We start from the raw sequence: 17,677 nt of genomic DNA, 5'->3' as shown, positions 1-17,677 counted from the left end.
GAAACATATACAATCCATAGATATGTGTGTGCAAAGTGTAATAATGTTCATGTGAATGTTTGGCACCACAAATTTCAATGATATGTAGTACCTCGTGGCAAACTGATATTCTACTAAATATAATTTACTGTCTGTGTTGTCTGAGGGTGTTTTGTACCATGTGTTTGATGGCGTCGTAGAGGAGCTGGCGTCCAGAGGGCTGGTCAAAGTCTCCCACCACCCAGAACGTCACAGGACGGATGACGCCATCGTCTGACAAATAACAGAGCAAGGATAAAGGTTGTAACTCTATCTAGTAAAACGACATCATGCAGGCAACCATTATGAGTCAGAAGAACTGGGTAAAATTGCCTTCTTCATTGTGTGCGTGTGCATGTGTGTGTGTGTGTGTGTGTGTGGGGAGGTATGGATATCAATACGAACAGCGGCATGGGTTGTAATGACCAAAGGCATATGAACAAATGATGTTGTCTGCTGGTGAAAATTGCCCATTTTAAATTGCCTCATGATGTTGCATGTTTTATCACAGCATTTAGAGACTAGCCAATTTCCCAAACAGCAGGCTAGGACAAACAACACACAACATTCTGTCAGACTCCTTGCAGAGAGCTGAATGACAATATGCTCTTTAAAAGGCTATTTTTCATAATCATCACATGCTTAGCGTTAGTAACGCGCTGTTTCTTGCACTATGGAGTGATTCATGCGGCGGGTGGAGGGTTGGACAGGTTGGAGAAGAGGGGGGGACACAAACAGAGAGAAAGAGGAGTAGTTGGGTGGAAAAACAGGGGGAGGATTACCATGCCTGTTGGTAGCGGTCATCCCTGATTTAGGGGACAATTCAATCAGAGGGGAGAATACACAGAAAGAGTATTCAGCTTTGGGAACACACGTTATCGTCCTTGGCGGCACGCAACATAAACTACGGGATCTCATTTCTGCTCCATTTTTAAGATATGAGATAACAGGAGCTAACAGAGATAACAGGAGCGCTAAATTGTTACTGCTGTGATATGAACAAACTTGTACCTTTCTTGGTCATGTAGTTCATGCTGTTGGCCACAGCAGTGCTCTTCTCCTTGGTGTCCAAGGTCGAGAAACGAGCATAGTCGTCTACAAAGTAGTTGTCTGCAGGGAAAGAAAGATACAAGTATATCAACTATACTGTATGTAACAATGTTCTGCCGTCTATGGACTTTGTAACTGACTGTTCTCCTATTTGTCTGACTGCAGTGGTAGCGTTTATGTCCTTTGTACAATCTGTTTACAAACATTTCAAAGATGTACTCACTAGTATCAGACAGGTCCAAGTATGTTCTGCTGGTGGACAGGACTCTGGGATTGATGCGTGGAACAACGTTGGGCTGGTTCATGATAAAGTCTACTACATCATGATCTGTGGCTAGCTCTCCCTAAGACAGACAAACAGATGGACACGAACGCACGCACAAAGAAACAAGACAAGATTTTTGCATTTGACTGCAAATAAATACCTCAATATGTAATATGTAAAATAGTACAGTGTGTGGAGGGGCATCCACATGAGCACGGCCACACTTGCATTAAATTAAAATAAAGATGAATATATCTACTAGCTAAAGAACTAATCCTCAAATGTATATTATGGGTCTTACTATATTGATGTTGTATGTTTCAATGACTAATTTGAGCTTACTGATGCCACTGGTGGTAATACTGTATATGGCATATATGTATGGTGGTATATATGTATAAGGCTTCATATATATCATTATTTCTATTGTAATAATATATATGTTTACTTGAGTCGCAGTAACACTTTTCCCAGCTGAAAATAATTTGCATATTGTCACATGACCCCTTTCCACCAAAGCATAAATTAGGATTAAAGGGAGGCTACCAAGATCCGCAGCGCCATTGCACAGGAGAAATTTGGTTGGTAAGCTGCAGGTCCTGTGAAACTGCACCCCTGCCAGAGTCGAATACTTGCACTTTGTTTTTCTATGCAACATGCAGAGAAAGGAGTTGAACGAGCTGAACTTGAAGTTAATAAACACAATCTTAGCATGTTTGTGATTGGCTTTCTTTAGTTGTGCATGCAGGGCCATCCCCCGATGAAATGTCTATCATCCATGTCGTTTGCCATGTTATCATGCATGTTCATTATCTACAATGATATGATAACGAGGTATCGTTCAGCCCCAGTGCACACGGGAGTGACGGATTAGTGCCACGTGCATGATGGAAAACACATCTACTGTACATTGTGCCTTTATGCCGTATTTTTCGGACATAATTTTAGTATCTGTGATGGGCCCAGGGTAAATTGGCCTGGGACATCCCTGTATTTTCTGTAGGGCAAAGGTTCCATGATGAGCCCTAAAAATATATATTTCAGCCCTAGATGTCACTGCAGTCTATGAAGGTGAAAACTACAATCCTTTGTACAAAATAGCTATCTTGACTTCAAAAGATAAGATTCAGGTAGATGCAATAGCAGCCATGGGGCATATGCAAAACGCATCATGGGAATTGTAGGACCACAGAGAAAGGCCAACAGAATTTTTTTCTTTTTTTGTGTGTGTGTAAAGAACTTTAACATTGTTTTTGAAAAGTTTAAATTCTTTTGAATTTTGAACATAGCAACCATGCTCATTTTTTTCTGCACACAAAAGCCAGTTGTAGGAGTGGTTTACACCACTCAAAAATGAACTGAAAAGCCCATCAAAAGCATAATAGTGACCCTTCAAGGGTGTGTTGTCACTCACTAGGTAGACAGCTCTCTGGAAGAAGGTGGTGGTCTCCAGTATCTTGTGCATGGTCACCGTCTCCAGCTCATCAGGATCCAGTTGCTCGCGCTGATAGGGCATTCCGTTGTACATCACCACGGGCAGCGGGCCAACACCAGTCTGCTCATAATAAGCACGCCCTTCCTGGAGATGCGAGTATTACGGCTTGATTTCACATATCAACAGCAGGTTTATTTAGAACACGAGTCCTGACAAGTTGGACAAAAACTCATTATGGTGTTGTTTGGTGTTTTATTCGATTCCACCTGAAGATTTAAAAAAGGAAAAACAGACAAACACTTCTCTTGGTGTAGTGACACTGAAGCTGAGTGATGTGAAGTTAAAGGTGTTATCATGACAAATCTCAAATCTCAGTATTATCATGTCATTGGATGACCCCAAGACCCCCCAAATATTTGAGCTGTGGACCCCCCAGCCTCATAAGCATTTCGAATTATTTGTATTAATAATTATTAATTAATTATTAATTATTTTTATATTTTGACTCGGTTCCACAGATAAATATTGAGAAAATAGCAGATCTACAAACTCCCAACGTCTCGCGTTTGCGAGGCGTTGTGAGCTTGAAGATCGTCTATTTTCTAAATGTTTACCTCTTTCTTACATTATTTGACAATTTGGCCATCGTTTGACCAGTTTTTATAGTATAGTTTGTTGATGAATTTTGATGCAATTTCTTTGTCCTTAAAAGTCACTTCACTGACATCTGGGGACCCTCCGGAATCATGTTGGGACAGGTTGAAAACCACTGCCCTAAAGATGATACAGAATTCTTGAAGATTACTTTCCCTGGGTCAAACCACATATTGACTGGACTATACAAGGTGAGCCTGTTATACCTTGCGGTTGGTGTCGTAGCTTGAGTCAAGTCCCAGGATGCTGCTGATCTCCACGTAGGGAAACTTCTTCTCCAACACCTTCACCACGTCCACAACACTCAGCTCCCCTCCAGTGGGCACGCGGTTCAACATCTGGAGGGGCAGGGAGAGACATGGAGAGAGGCAGGGGGAGACATGGAGAGAGGCAGGGAGAGAGGCAGGGGGAGACATGGAGAGAGGCAGGGAGAGGAGGCAGGGGGAGACATGGAGAGGAGGCAGGGGGAGACATGGAGAGGAGGCAGGGAGAGACATGGAGAGAAGGCAGGGGAGACATGGAGAGGAGGCAGGGGGAGACATGGAGAGAGGCAGGGGGAGACATGGAGAGGAGGCAGGGGGAGACATGGAGAGAGGCAGGGGGAGACATGGAGAGAGGCAGGGAGAGACATGGAGAGAGGCAGGGGAGACATGGAGAGAGGCAGGGGAGACATGGAGAGGAGGCAGGGAGAGACATGGAGAGGAGGCAGGGAGAGACATGGAGAGGAGGCAGGGAGAGACATGGAGAGGAGGCAGGGGGAGACATGGAGAGGAGGCAGGGGGAGACATGGAGAGGAGGCAGGGGGAGACATGGAGAGGAGGCAGGGGGAGACATGGAGAGAGGCAGGGGGAGACATGGAGAGAGGCAGGGGAGACATGGAGAGGAGGCAGGGGGAGACATGGAGAGGAGGCAGGGGGAGACATGGAGAGAGGCAGGGGGAGACATGGAGAGGAGGCAGGGGGAGACATGGAGAGGAGGCAGGGAGACATGGAGAGGAGGCAGGGAGACATGGAGAGGAGGCAGGGGGAGACATGGAGAGGAGGCAGGGGGAGACATGGAGAGGAGGCAGGGGAGACATGGAGAGGAGGCAGGGGGAGACATGGAGAGGAGGCAGGGAGAGAGGCAGGGGAGACATGGAGAGGAGGCAGGGAGAGACATGGAGAGAGGCAGGGGAGACATGGAGAGGAGGCAGGGGGAGACATGGAGAGGAGGCAGGGAGAGACATGGAGAGGAGGCAGGGGGAGACATGGAGAGAGGCAGGGGGAGACATGGAGAGAGGCAGGGGAGACATGGAGAGGAGGCAGGGGGAGACATGGAGAGGAGGCAGGGAGAGACATGGAGAGAGGCAGGGGGAGACATGGAGAGAGGCAGGGGGAGACATGGAGAGAGGCAGGGGAGACATGGAGAGGAGGCAGGGGGAGACATGGAGAGGAGGCAGGGAGAGACATGGAGAGGAGGCAGGGGGAGACATGGAGAGAGGCAGGGGGAGACATGGAGAGGAGGCAGGGAGAGACATGGAGAGGAGGCAGGGGAGACATGGAGAGGAGGCAGGGAGAGACATGGAGAGGAGGCAGGGAGAGACATGGAGAGGAGGCAGGGAGAGACATGGAGAGAGGCAGGGGAGACATGGAGAGAGGCAGGGGAGACATGGAGAGGAGGCAGGGAGAGACATGGAGAGAGGCAGGGGGAGACATGGAGAGAGGTAGGGGAGACATGGAGAGAGGCAGGGGAGACATGGAGAGGAGGATGGGAGAGCGCGTAAGAGTTTGTAGAAGTTTGACGGCCAGTCTAGTCTATGGCAACCTCAGTACTGTGATGTCCGGCATGTCTAATTTTTGTCATAATCTATTCCATTCACACAGACACACCCCACAACTTTTTATAGCAGAAATATACTGTAGCCCAGTGAAGTCCTTCAGCATGTTTAGGTTTGAGAACCACTGCTATAGCCTACTGTATACTGTATGACAATGACAAAGAAAGTCTGAAAATGATACTCCCCACCGCTATACTAACTGATGAGGTTCCATGAAGTTAACTCACAGAGATGATGGCATCGAAGGCGCTCTGGCTGTCGACCTCGTCACAGATGTAGTTGTAGGCACGGAGCATGGCCACGCCAGCGTCCTGCATGCCGTCTACATCCTCCTCATCCGACACCACAAACACCAGCCCGATCCTGAACCCCGCAACACAACATGTTCATAACCTCATGTATGGGACTCTCGCTCTCATTATACTGTGTATAATTGAAAATGCAGAGGTGCACATACGGTATACTTAATAAATATTCAAACGACGCCAGCCACCCAGGGAGACCCTGCTGAGAGGCATCTGGCGTAGCCTTCCTTTCCAAACTCATAAACTTGATTTAAACTAACTTATATCCCAATGAACTGCATTTGCATTGCATTTGCATTAATTTTAATTTATTTCCATGGATTCTATTTTCAGAGCTGTCACTGTAGCAGCATTTTGAAGTGTAAAATACCAACTAGCAAACTGCAACACACAACATTCAGACAGGCATACCTAAGTGGGATGTTGTTGGTGTAGAACATCTCTGCAACGCTCAGCAACTCTGCGGAGTTCTCATGGATGGGGTCCAGAATGATCACCTGTAAGCACGCACACACACACACACACACACACACACACACACACACACACACACACACACACACACACACACACACACACACACACACACACACACACAGTTATTATTTTGAACACAGATTCAGATCCATTTGGACTGGTGAGGGGTTGATTAATTAGGCATGGGCTCACCAGACTGTGGAAGTTCTTGCGGATCTGCCTGATTACTCCAGGGAATGTGGGTCTGAGCAGCTCTTGGATGTTGTAGGGCCACGAACTGTACCGGTGGTCTGTCTCCAAGTTGTTAATCCACTGCAGAGGACGGAGGAGAGGGGAAACTACATAAAAGGTCTGAAGAAGAATACTGCCAAGGACGTGGTTTGAAGTATGTTTTTTTTAAAGCCCACACTGCCAAGTGCCACTAGATGGCGCTCTTATCTAACCTATGATCCACCGTTCAAAGCTAGGACCATGATAACCACGTGGTTGCAAAAATCGCCTGCCATCCACTCCTGTGCTAGAGAATTTTCTACTCTCTTCCTGGATCGTTCCACTTTTGTAACAATTATTTTAAGCCTAGAATCAAGCCATCCAGGATCCTGGTGAAAAAAAAGAAAAAAATCACACCCGTGTGAAGTGAGGGGCGCTCTAATCATCATACATCATCATCAAGAATGGTGGTCCCTTATTGGCTAAGGGTTCCCACCGACATTCTGTACATATGCCGATTTCCTCAGACACATATGACGTAAATTCTCCATATCGTAAATGGAATTTAATGTTTGCGTTCAGACAACAAAAACATTAAACACTATAGCTGTTTATAGGAGGGACTAGCGCCCCTCAAAAATATTTGATTCTGTGAAAAGAAAATTGAAAACTACCAAACATTAAAATTTAAAATTACAATTCAAGAAAAAAAGTAAATCCCTATATCTATTTGTCTGGCCACTTCCTTAGCACAGAGCAAGACTGCTGCTCACTTAGGCGGCCATCTCAAAACGCCACAACGCCCTGTGCTCTCAATGTGCGCTGCTTACAAGCACCAACCATTTGCTTAATTTACTTCATTTTCACCTAAATCAACTCCTAGCAGTGCCATCGCCCCCGCAGATCACGTGTCACACAGTGAAATGCATGTTGGGAGGGACACAGATTAATGTATGGGTCACAGTTTTCTGTGCAACATTTCCCTTGCCTACCACACCGTTCTCGCTGAGCCTGCCTGACTCACTCACTGAGGCAGCAGCAGTGAGAAGAGCCACACAAACACACACGGGAACACTTCTCCCCGACACGGCGCATACTACAGTTACAGTTATTTGCTAAGTTAATGTGATAAAATGAACAGCAGGATAAAATAGGAACGATTATCTGTCTATATCAGCAACACACGGATGTGTGTCTTGCAACGATGGGTCGCGGAGCCACGGGTCATGCACACGTGCGTCGGTGCGTGTGTGTGTGCGTGCGTGACGGAGACTATTTATGCGAGTCCCAGGAATACACAGACCCCCCCAGGGAATGCTTCGGCCACCACTTGCCTAATAATATTAATTCTGTGCCCATACCAACTTAACTTCCCGAGCTCATCCGTTCACAATTCCCTACCAATCAATGTGATCTATTACAGTACATTGCATTACCCACACTGTACATCATTTGCCGTTCATACATTAGAACGGGTAAGGACTAGTATATATATATATATATATAAATACAAATAAATCACATAATCAAATGTTTTATGGTCATGATTTTAAATCTCTAATAATGGGAAAAATGAATGGGGGTGTTTATATTTGCTGAATGTCCTTCCCCATCTCTCTCCTGCAATGTACCCGTCTCTCTCTGCTATCGCTAATAGAGACTTGAAAATGCCTCAATAATAATAAATATAGATAAGACGGGACCAAGCAAGAAGACATTATAAGCAATAAGAACAATATGCACAAATAAGCCATAGAAGCATGGAAAACTGAACTTGAGAAAAAGAAGACCATGTAATTGTGACAGGGTTGGTTTTAAACTTGTGTGTGTATGTGTGTGTGTGTGGGGGGGGGGGGGGGGGGGGTGGCAGGATTCTTGATTGTCGGTACCCAGATTTGAACCCATGACCTTGTGGTCCAAAGGCAAGAGCTCTACTGACTACACAGACACAATCAGTTGTTTCATTGTAAACAGCAAAATCATTCAGTATTTTTGATAACAATTGTGTGTCCTGGTTTATGGGATCATTGTCCATTACTACAGTGTGGTCGCTGTTCATGTTTTCACGTACAAACTTCTCTTCAACCGGGATTTCAGATAATGGTCCATATTCCATAGATTGTGTGTAGGACGTTTCACGCAAATTACTCAAAACTTCAGGCAGAAAATTTGGTATAAGCATTTTTCAAACTGCTCAAAATGGCAGAAAATCTGAGGGCGGAGCTTACTTGTCAAAGTGACAAGATGTGTTCCCCATGAGCCAAGGAACATGTGGAAACAAGTGCCATGAATTTTGGCCAAACAGAGCATGAGTTATGCCCGTTTAAAGGTTTCATTTTCAAAAAAATTGATATAGCGCCCCACTTTGGCTAATTGGAGTAAGAGTGGTTTCAGTGCTATTTGGCATGCCCCTCTACCATACTGTAAGTTGCATAAGCATGTGACGCTGCATGTATGTATTAGGGGAAGAAGAAGAATTTTCCCAAAACAGCTAGTTTCATTGGCTCATAAAAACTGAATTTACTTAATTTTGTTTTACTTCCGATTGTTTTGTCCATATAGGTCCAAAGTTCACGTGTAGAGGTTTTTGTGCATTATGATCAAATAACCTGGGAAGAGATAGATTTGAACTGTTTTTCATATAATTCAAAATGGCGGGTGATCTTAAGGTCGAAATAGCACGAAAGTTGTTCGGCATGAGGACACACATATGTGTATCAAAGTTTCATTGCCAACGGTCAAATGGTTCATGAGCTATGCGCGTCAAAGTTTGCATTTTCAATTAAGTGCTATAGCGCCACCCTTTGACCAATGGTCGTGGGCTTCGCATCATCACCGTTTGGCATGGCCCTCAAAGGGACGTACTTGGTCCCTTAATAATAAAAATATAATAAAAACTTGTGGAAGTTTGGCTCTGAGGATGGCGCTAGAGGAAGGGAATCTATTTCGGGTTACCAAAATAAATTGCGGACGATTCAATTTTCTTATGTGTAAGCTGAAATTTCATCTTGGTAGTGCAACAGGGAAAAGCCATTGGATCAACAAAATCCGTATGGGCCATGTACCAGGGAGCAGGAAGATGCACAGCTAATTCCATGGCAATCCAACCAGTATTTTTCAAGATATCTTGGGGGTAAAATTTGTGCAAGTGGAAATCCTGCTGGTAGACTGCATGAGGTCACCAAAATCGGTAGGTCAAACGATCAGACCACCCTGGTCTGTGTACCACCACGTCATGCTATGGTAGGTTTCACAATAGTGAATAATGAATATACAGAGTGATAATAATCTAATAACATGGAAATATGTATACGTTAAAATAGTCTGACCCATTAAAAGTATTGTTTGGTAAACTACACATGACCACATTTTGACAATGATGGATTACGTCGAAGGGACCAAAACCAAACCACCTGCAGTACCCTGAGTGTGTGTGGTTTCACATACATTAATGGCAGGGTGTCGGATGTCCACGGCGTAGTCTGAGTCTGAGGGCTGGACATTGAGCCTCAGGATGTCGTGGATGTAGGGTGTCTCGATCTGCAGGGAGCGCAGTCCCTCCATCACCCTGGCCTCGCTACGCAGCACCTCCAGCACGCTGGGAGGAGAAAGAGAAAGAAATAATTAAAATGATGTTTGCAAGAGTGACAGGCTAATAATGCAAATAGGGCTGTCTGTCAGAGGCACCCTCACAAAAAGCAAGCCAAGACTTTCCTATTTAAATTCTACAAAGTTAACACATTAAAACCAGGAAAGCATCTGCGTCATTAAAATGTTTAAATATATAAATCGTGTGCTTGACTGACTGAGACAGAATATATGCGTGTGTGTGTGTGTGTGTGTACCTGAAGATATCCTGTGCATCCAGATCTATGTGTAATCCATTGATGAACAATGCAGACTCCCCAGCCTGTAACCCTAGCGTTCCTTTGAAGTACTACAGAGGGAGAAGAGATGAGACAACACGTGAAAAAAAAAACAATGTAAACGACGGTGCTCATCAAACACCTCCACTCCCTGTCTGGTTCCAATTGAGGAAATCATCGCTGCGCTGCGGCAATTGCACCGCCGAAGCATGTCAACTCACTAGTCAATTATCATGAATAGAACTAGAGGCAGCATTCAAGACAGAGCAGTAATGAGGTGAGTCGACAGTTCCATCCAAACCAGCAATGACGGCATTGTTTAAAAGTCAGTTTGTTTAAAGCCATGAAATTTATAGTAAACAACTCTAATTAATAGAGAGAGAGGGCGCCTGTGTTTGTATGTGTGCGAGAGAGAGGATGTTTGAATGTGTGCTAAGACTGTGTGTACTGTGTATGACTGTATGTATGTGTGTGTGCGTGCGTGCGCACGCACGCACGCGTGTGCATGTGTGTACACAGGCTAAAGAGAAGGAAAGCTCAAAGTCATCTAGCACAGTCAAATCTCATTACCAAAGACAAAGACATCAGATTAATCATACTTCAGACACCGCAATTACAACAGACATGATTAACACAAATATTGCTCGTCCAATTTGAGCAGTACGCGCAAGCTCAAAGGAGAGAGTGACGGTGTGCACACGGTGATAGAGTGCCAGGGAGAAAATGTTGTGCAAGTGGAGTCAAAAAAATTATATCCATCCAATCTACTTCAATCAATAATAATTTCCCTCTGCAGGAGTGAATCACCGATTTTGTAATTAGGAGGCTTTACCGTCCGCCCCCCCCCCCCCCCCCCCCCCCCCCCTGTCTGTACACAAAGATAACGCACGCTCGGATAGCTCAGATTCATGGAGAAAGGAGGGAAAGGAAAGAACATGACAAGCAGTGGAGTGATTGCTCATTCCATTAGCGGGGCCAGAACCGAAAACACTGTTGGGTAAACGGCCGTCTTTTCCAACCAGAAGCTGTCATCACAAAGGTTGACGGGAAAGAATTAAAATATTAAAAACAAGGGAGTCTACTCCACTCCGCAGCTTGGTGGTTTTTGGTTTCCAAGTTGTGGCTGATTGTAGGGGTTGTTTGGTATAATTACACCATCCATTATCAATTTTCATTCTTTATTTGATCATGTTTATAAGCTCAACAAACTCAATTATGGCCCAGCCAGTAGCTGGGAAAACCTCTCTCGTCCTTGATAGACAAGGAACAGAGGAAGCTAAAGGGAGTATAGAGGGATAACGGAATCACACAGAAGGAGGGGGACATTTGTGTCCTTGAGACTGGAGGCTTAAAATGGATGAGCGTCTTGTTTGCAGTTTCCCTCTTTAGTGGCCGAATGTTGACAGGGAGATGAAGGGATGGAGGAAGGAGTGGATGTAAGTGAGGGTGGACTGACAGATAGATCGGGGGTGGATAGAGGGATAGATGGGTGGACAGACAAGTGGATAAATAGATAGATGGGATTCTCACCTTCTGGTTCTCCAGAATCTCACTGCGGATCTCTGAGTTGACCACTGTTTTGGTGAGGGACCTGAGGGCAGAGGGTAGGCCTGACCATTAACACTGCAGAAGTTGTCAAAAATAATGAGCATTATGTGTGTGCACGCCAAAGTACCTGGCTTTAACTGGGAAGTTTTGGCTGAGGTCCCTCATGACATTGAGGGCTTCGGCAGCGGGAGCAGCAAGTATACGAGCTGCTGTCTGGAAACTCAGATCTGAGAGATAGAAGACAGAGTGCAGAAAGAGGGGAGGGAGCGAGATGGAGAGAGAGAGAGAGAGAGAGCGCAACGAGGCCAGGAAGATGTGGGTCAATGATGAGGTGATATGAAGGACGGGATGAGAGGTGAATGCAGGGAGAGTGAAACAAGAAAATGGTGAACAAGGAGATAGAAGACAGATCAGAAAGAGAGAGCATATAAAGATGTTACAAGGAGATGGGTCGACAGTGAAATATTGCAGAGGGCATAACGAGAGAGGCACAGTGGTGTGTGGGAGAGGGAGAGACAGAAACAGCAAAACCGAGAAGGAGAGAGTTGGAGACAAGAGCAGTATTGATTGCAGCCGGCTATCTGGTGTAGTCAGTGGCATTACTCGATTGGTGGTGTGTGTAGCGAGTGGTTTTATAATGGTGCCTGTAAACCAGTGTGATTATTAGCCCCTGGGGGGGGGGTCTCTCTCAGTATAAACAAGCAGAGCTAATGAGGCCCAGTAGGGCTGAGGATAGTGAATGATAGTGGCCCACAGGACAGCTTGACACTAGATTTCAGCTGACTGTTAAATGTCTTTGCATACTCTCTAAACCTCCACCTGTACATCACTCAGATAGACAGATAGTCAGAGATAAGCACGCTTGAAGTACAGCTTAATTACAGATGCCCATCTGAAAACCACATGCATTTTCATTGTCTAAACCAATACTAAACTTTTGTTTTGTATTTTTGCTCATCACACTTTTCTGAGACCTGAGCAAGATCATTGGTGGAGTGTAGACTAATACAATTTGTAAGCTAGAAACAGTGTGCATCTCATCTGTGTTCCTTTATGGTTCAAACTTTACGTCCAACACACTTGCTAAAGCCTTTTCTGGAGCTGTGCATACATATTCCTTTTTATAACCACACAAACAAAAAATAAACTAATTAATGTCACATGTTCTCTAAACCTTTAAATACACAGCTCAACAATGCACCTTTGTGCAACAATGTTGTCTTCGATGTACTAAAATCACACTGAAATAAAAGATGGAGGGAATTTGGGTGAATTTAATGTTTTTATTACACCAAAAATCTAAAGTGAACAACTGGGAGAGCAGCAATATTGTTGCCAATCACTCTCATATATTTTGGACATTTGAGAAAATACAGACATTCTGTTCTCCAGATTCTGGAGGAAGTTATAGGTTATAATAAGATCATTAATGACCCCCGGATTCTACATCTCGCATTGACACCAGAGGACATAATAGGACATATATGTGTTCAAAATCTTGTCACTGGCAGCTAAAAAAGCCATCACAACACAAGAAGATGGCTGAAAACAGATCCTCATGGAATACTGGATGGATATTATTGAAGAAATATGTCTACATTTTCTAATGGAAGAAATGAACTATAAGGCACTTAAAAAACTTGAAAAACGTTGAGAAAAATGGTATTTGTATATCTTTCCCACTTTTTTTAGATACATTTTTTATGGAATGTATCTTTTTCTTTATGTCAGCAATATTTTATATATTTGTCTGGAACATAAAAACTCCAAATCTCTTCAGCAAATATAGCCGATCTACAAGCTCACATGACATTCTGTTGTGAACTTGTAGAGCACCGTTTTCGTCTCCCCAGAATAGGGTATGCAAGGGTACGAGTGGTCAGAAAATGCAGATGAGAAATAACGAACTTTAAAAACAACTGAGGAAGGGAGTATGTGACAGACTCACCTTGCATCTGCCAGACTTTGAGAGGAGCCATGTCATTAGTGCTCTCCACCAGGTGTTTCCTCAGCTCCTTCAACTGTTCCTTCAGCTCTGGATACAACATCCTAGAGAGGGGGAAGAGAGGCACTGAGAAAGAAAGCTATACAGATAGATAGACGGAAGAAAGGAGAGAAAGGTTGAGCAAGGCAGAGACAGATTGAAAGGGAGAGATGCAGTATGGATAGAATCAGACAGTCAAGACAGAAAGACAAACAAAAAAAACAAATGGGATAGAGAAATAGACGGATGAGGGATGTTTCAAATCGGTCTTCAGGGGGCAAGGAGAGGAGAGAGGAGGTAAAGCTAGGCACAAACAAATACATAATTCTCTGGACGATATACAAATAAAACCACTGAATCACTTACTTCAGTTTACCAAAAAGGAATCCTTGGACCTCATCCACTGGATCATTCTCAATTGTAGTGTTCACTTCACCTCCTGAAAGCCCATTCAATCAATGTAAACCAGACTATCAAATCCACATCAACACTCCTGGGAGTCGACACAATGTAAAATCATAAATGAAGATTTCACTGTAATATGGTATTACGGTATAGTAGTATCTGAAGAATGAGCATGAAAGTGTGTGTGTGCCATGTTCACTTTATAATCTTTATAAATTAAATAATGGTTCATTAATCATAATAGCTTAATCATAAGTTTTAAATAATAATCGTGATATTGTTTTGAAGTCATATCATCCAGCCCTAATGTGTGTTTGTTTACCTTGAACCTGTGTGTCATCCTTTGCCTTGTACTCCTGGTTTTTAATAGCAAGTTCCACTCCGTACCCAGAAAGGTACACTTTATTTTCGCTTGGATTCTGGTGGAGAGGGGGGCATAGAGGGGGGAGAGAGACAAAAAGACAGAGAGTAGACAAAAGCAAAATTAGCAAAAAGGATGAATTATTTTGACAGATCCATCAACACACCTTGTGTGATTGTTTGTCATGCACTCACATAGCACTGAAGATAGATAACTAGTGAACTGTTCTGTTCACCCCACTACACTGTAGCTGCAGTCGTTCACAGCGAAAAGAACTATGATTACAAACTTTATACAACTAAGTAAGCAGAAATAAAAGTTTGTAGTCTCGGGCTACTGATGTGGCTCTGCAACTGATTGTCACTTGGTAGAAGAACAACATTGTGGGTGCTATGATCATGCTGAAGTGTGCAGGGCCAGCTGTTGTCTGCTGATTGTTGAGGACACTAACTTGCCCCCTGATTGCCCTCTCTGTATTAAAGAAAGGAGAAGCTTGTTGCCGCCTCTCTTGTACTGGTGATTTCATGTCAGGCGCAAATGGGAAAAGATTATTTAGCATAACTGCAATAAAAAATCATCAGTCAATACTTTTTATAACTCTAATTATAAAGCACTTACAAAGGTTACAAAGTGCTTTACATAAAACTGAAGAAATACATTCAATACACTACACCAGCAACAGAAAGACGGAAAACATCGACGTATAATTGCAGAAGCGTTTTGTGGAGGCCGATACATTTGTTTAATATTCTTTATGAAGAATAAAAGCCTCTATTCAATTCAATTTTATTAAAATCACAGCAAGTTGTCTCATGACACTTTACATGTAGAGCAGAGACCCGACATTGCCAAGCCCTATGCAAGCATATGTTTGCAACAGTGGTAACGTAAAAACACCCCTAACTGGTAGAAACTTCAGGCAGACCCAGGCTCTAGGGTGGGCAGCCATCTGCCTCGACCGTGTCGGGGGAAAGAGAGGAGAAACAAAGAAAGAAAGGGATCAAATATTGCTTTGGTTATACAGTTACAGAACAACTGTCTATTTCTTTGTCTCTGTCCATGTGCAGCAAACTGCAAAGAATTCGAGCAATCAGACAAATACTATCAAAATATGAAGACATTAAACATTTTAAGTAGCAAATTCCATTGATTTTCATGGTTTGCACTTTGCAGTTGCCCGTGTCCATTTTCTCCAAAGCATTGTCTTAGCAAAATTAATTAAAAGAAAATTATTTTTTTCAAGTAATAGAGACTAGAGAGCCACAAATGATCGTTTATTTTCTGCGGAGCTCCCTTTTCTAGTTACTTTTAAAGTCGACTGGATTACGAGTAAAATGTTGTTGCATAGGCAACATATTTTCCCTAGTTTATATCAGGAATTAAGTTCCCTGTGCAGACAGAAATTGTTTTACCATCAGTCAGGAATTGGGATAAGATTGTAAGCCATGGCCGTAGCCGTCTGGGCACCTTGGCTGGTGATCCTGTCTGGCAGTGTGCCGCGGGTTCGACTCCCGATCCCGACGGTTTTTGCTGCGTGTCTCCCCATCTCTCTCCACATTTCCTGTCAGCCTAATGTATACCTATCCCTCTATTAAATATAAAATACAGGCGAAAGCCACAAAAGATATCCTAAAAAATATATAAAATAAAGATTCTAAGCCACGGTCAAACCGCTGTACAATGTAACCCAACACCCGAGGAGGACTGGAATCTGACTTTCCAAAACCACCCTGAGAGTTACATGCCAAAAACAATCTGTAAAGCGTTTTCCATGAACATTAACAATTTCCAGTGAAAATAAGGACATTTAGGTAAATTACACCAACAAACAATATAGGGGTAAGATCCAAAATAAGGGAAGTACAAGTAGCATATAGCACTTACAGCCACATAATGTCGGAGCACATATGTCAGTAGGCCTTGCTGCACATTGGACAGCATGGCCTGGTGAAGACTGTAGAATCCTGCTTTTCCAATCTCAGCATACAAAATGACTACTGGAGCATCAGGGTTTGAACTCACAATTTTGTGATCGCCTTTGAACAGGTATGGCTTTGGCCTGAAAGGGAGAACCAGAGAATGGGAGATGGTATTGGTATGCGAGGTGGATAGCAGTGAATACAATGACAAACTCTAATGCATTATTAACACGTCTGCAATCCCATCATCAGAACCAGTTTATAAATCCTTTGAAATGGGGTCTAATAAAAACCATAAACCACCACACAGTATATTTATAATACACACAATTCGCAGCTGTGAATTCGCAGCTGTGAGTACCTTTCAGGTGCTGTTTCCAACAGAGATGCTAAGCCGTCAGTGTCACATGTCTTTGCTCCATGGACACTGAAGAAAGCTGTGCAGCCAGAGGGAGGCAGTTCATTGGATGCTATCTACAGAAGAAACAGCAGCAGGTAGCCAGATCAATTACACATACGTATACAGACATAATAAACCACAAGATCTTGCACCACATATCGATGCACACATACAAGCAAGAATAATGTACACCACTGCTTTTCTATGGGGTCCAGGGACCCCCCACCAAATTGAATCCTTACGGGTCTACAACTTGTGTATAAATAGAACATGATCATTTTACAATGTTGACTGCGGTGCCAGTGATAGAATTCTTATCAAATGAGAGTCCACAGCCGAATACAAACTGGGGGTCCTTGAAATTAAAAAGTTTGAGAATCACTGATATCACACACACACACACACACACACACAGTACCTGTTGGAAAGAGTATACTGTGGCAGAGTAGGCTCGAAGTGAGAGGGCAAACTTCAGCATGTTAACATGGGCAGAGCTGAGCAAGGCACTGGCTCTCTTTACTATTAGGTCATAGTAGGCCTGGTCTGTATCTGTGCAGGAAACAGACACATTGTAGAAGGTGAGCCATCAGCTGTAATGCAGATGCAATGCAGACCAGAGGAACTTTTGTGTTCTGCATTTCAACAATCATTGTAAAATAATAATATAAACCAGAGAGAGAGAGAGAACATGATCAACAAAAGCCAACTACAAATCAAGAATGAGGGACCCCTGCCCTCCTGTCCATTTTGAGTTCAAAGGACAGGTGCCGCCATTCTGTGAAGTTTTCAGCTATTACTTTCAATGGTGTGACATCATATTGTCTTTCAATAAGTGAAGGAGAACTACAGCAGCACAGTCTAATCCTAACACATTCATATAGTTTATCATAATAATTGTTATTGCTTGTTTCTTTTCGTTATAGTTTATGACTCAGCGCTTGAGTTGCACTCGTAACTTATATAA

The 17,677-nt window shown here is 43.6% G+C and overlaps 1 protein-coding gene across 3 annotated transcripts in view; it reads right to left on the bottom strand.

The window, feature by feature from the left end:
- uggt1 (UDP-glucose glycoprotein glucosyltransferase 1) overlaps positions 1 to 17,677 on the bottom strand; it is a 39,203-nt gene that overhangs the window by 19,547 nt on the left and 1,979 nt on the right. For all 3 annotated transcript variants that reach the window (XM_079528297.1, XM_079528298.1, XM_079528299.1), the window contains exons 4-21: positions 17,132 to 17,262; positions 16,675 to 16,787; positions 16,279 to 16,453; positions 14,356 to 14,452; positions 13,995 to 14,067; positions 13,593 to 13,693; positions 11,772 to 11,871; positions 11,627 to 11,687; positions 10,076 to 10,167; positions 9,678 to 9,828; positions 6,213 to 6,332; positions 5,955 to 6,040; positions 5,466 to 5,601; positions 3,629 to 3,760; positions 2,748 to 2,912; positions 1,292 to 1,412; positions 1,030 to 1,128; positions 158 to 252 (exon numbers count right to left, since the gene is read on the bottom strand). In XM_079528297.1, coding sequence (XP_079384423.1) covers positions 158 to 252; positions 1,030 to 1,128; positions 1,292 to 1,412; positions 2,748 to 2,912; positions 3,629 to 3,760; positions 5,466 to 5,601; positions 5,955 to 6,040; positions 6,213 to 6,332; positions 9,678 to 9,828; positions 10,076 to 10,167; positions 11,627 to 11,687; positions 11,772 to 11,871; positions 13,593 to 13,693; positions 13,995 to 14,067; positions 14,356 to 14,452; positions 16,279 to 16,453; positions 16,675 to 16,787; positions 17,132 to 17,262 — 2,048 coding nt within the window. The remainder of the gene's footprint in view (positions 1 to 157; positions 253 to 1,029; positions 1,129 to 1,291; positions 1,413 to 2,747; positions 2,913 to 3,628; positions 3,761 to 5,465; positions 5,602 to 5,954; positions 6,041 to 6,212; positions 6,333 to 9,677; positions 9,829 to 10,075; positions 10,168 to 11,626; positions 11,688 to 11,771; positions 11,872 to 13,592; positions 13,694 to 13,994; positions 14,068 to 14,355; positions 14,453 to 16,278; positions 16,454 to 16,674; positions 16,788 to 17,131; positions 17,263 to 17,677) is intronic.

This window comes from Electrona antarctica (assembly GCF_951216825.1).
Source record: "Electrona antarctica genome assembly, chromosome: 18".
Classification (NCBI taxonomy): domain Eukaryota; kingdom Metazoa; phylum Chordata; class Actinopteri; order Myctophiformes; family Myctophidae; genus Electrona; species Electrona antarctica.
This window is presented reverse-complemented; position numbering and strand designations above follow the sequence as displayed.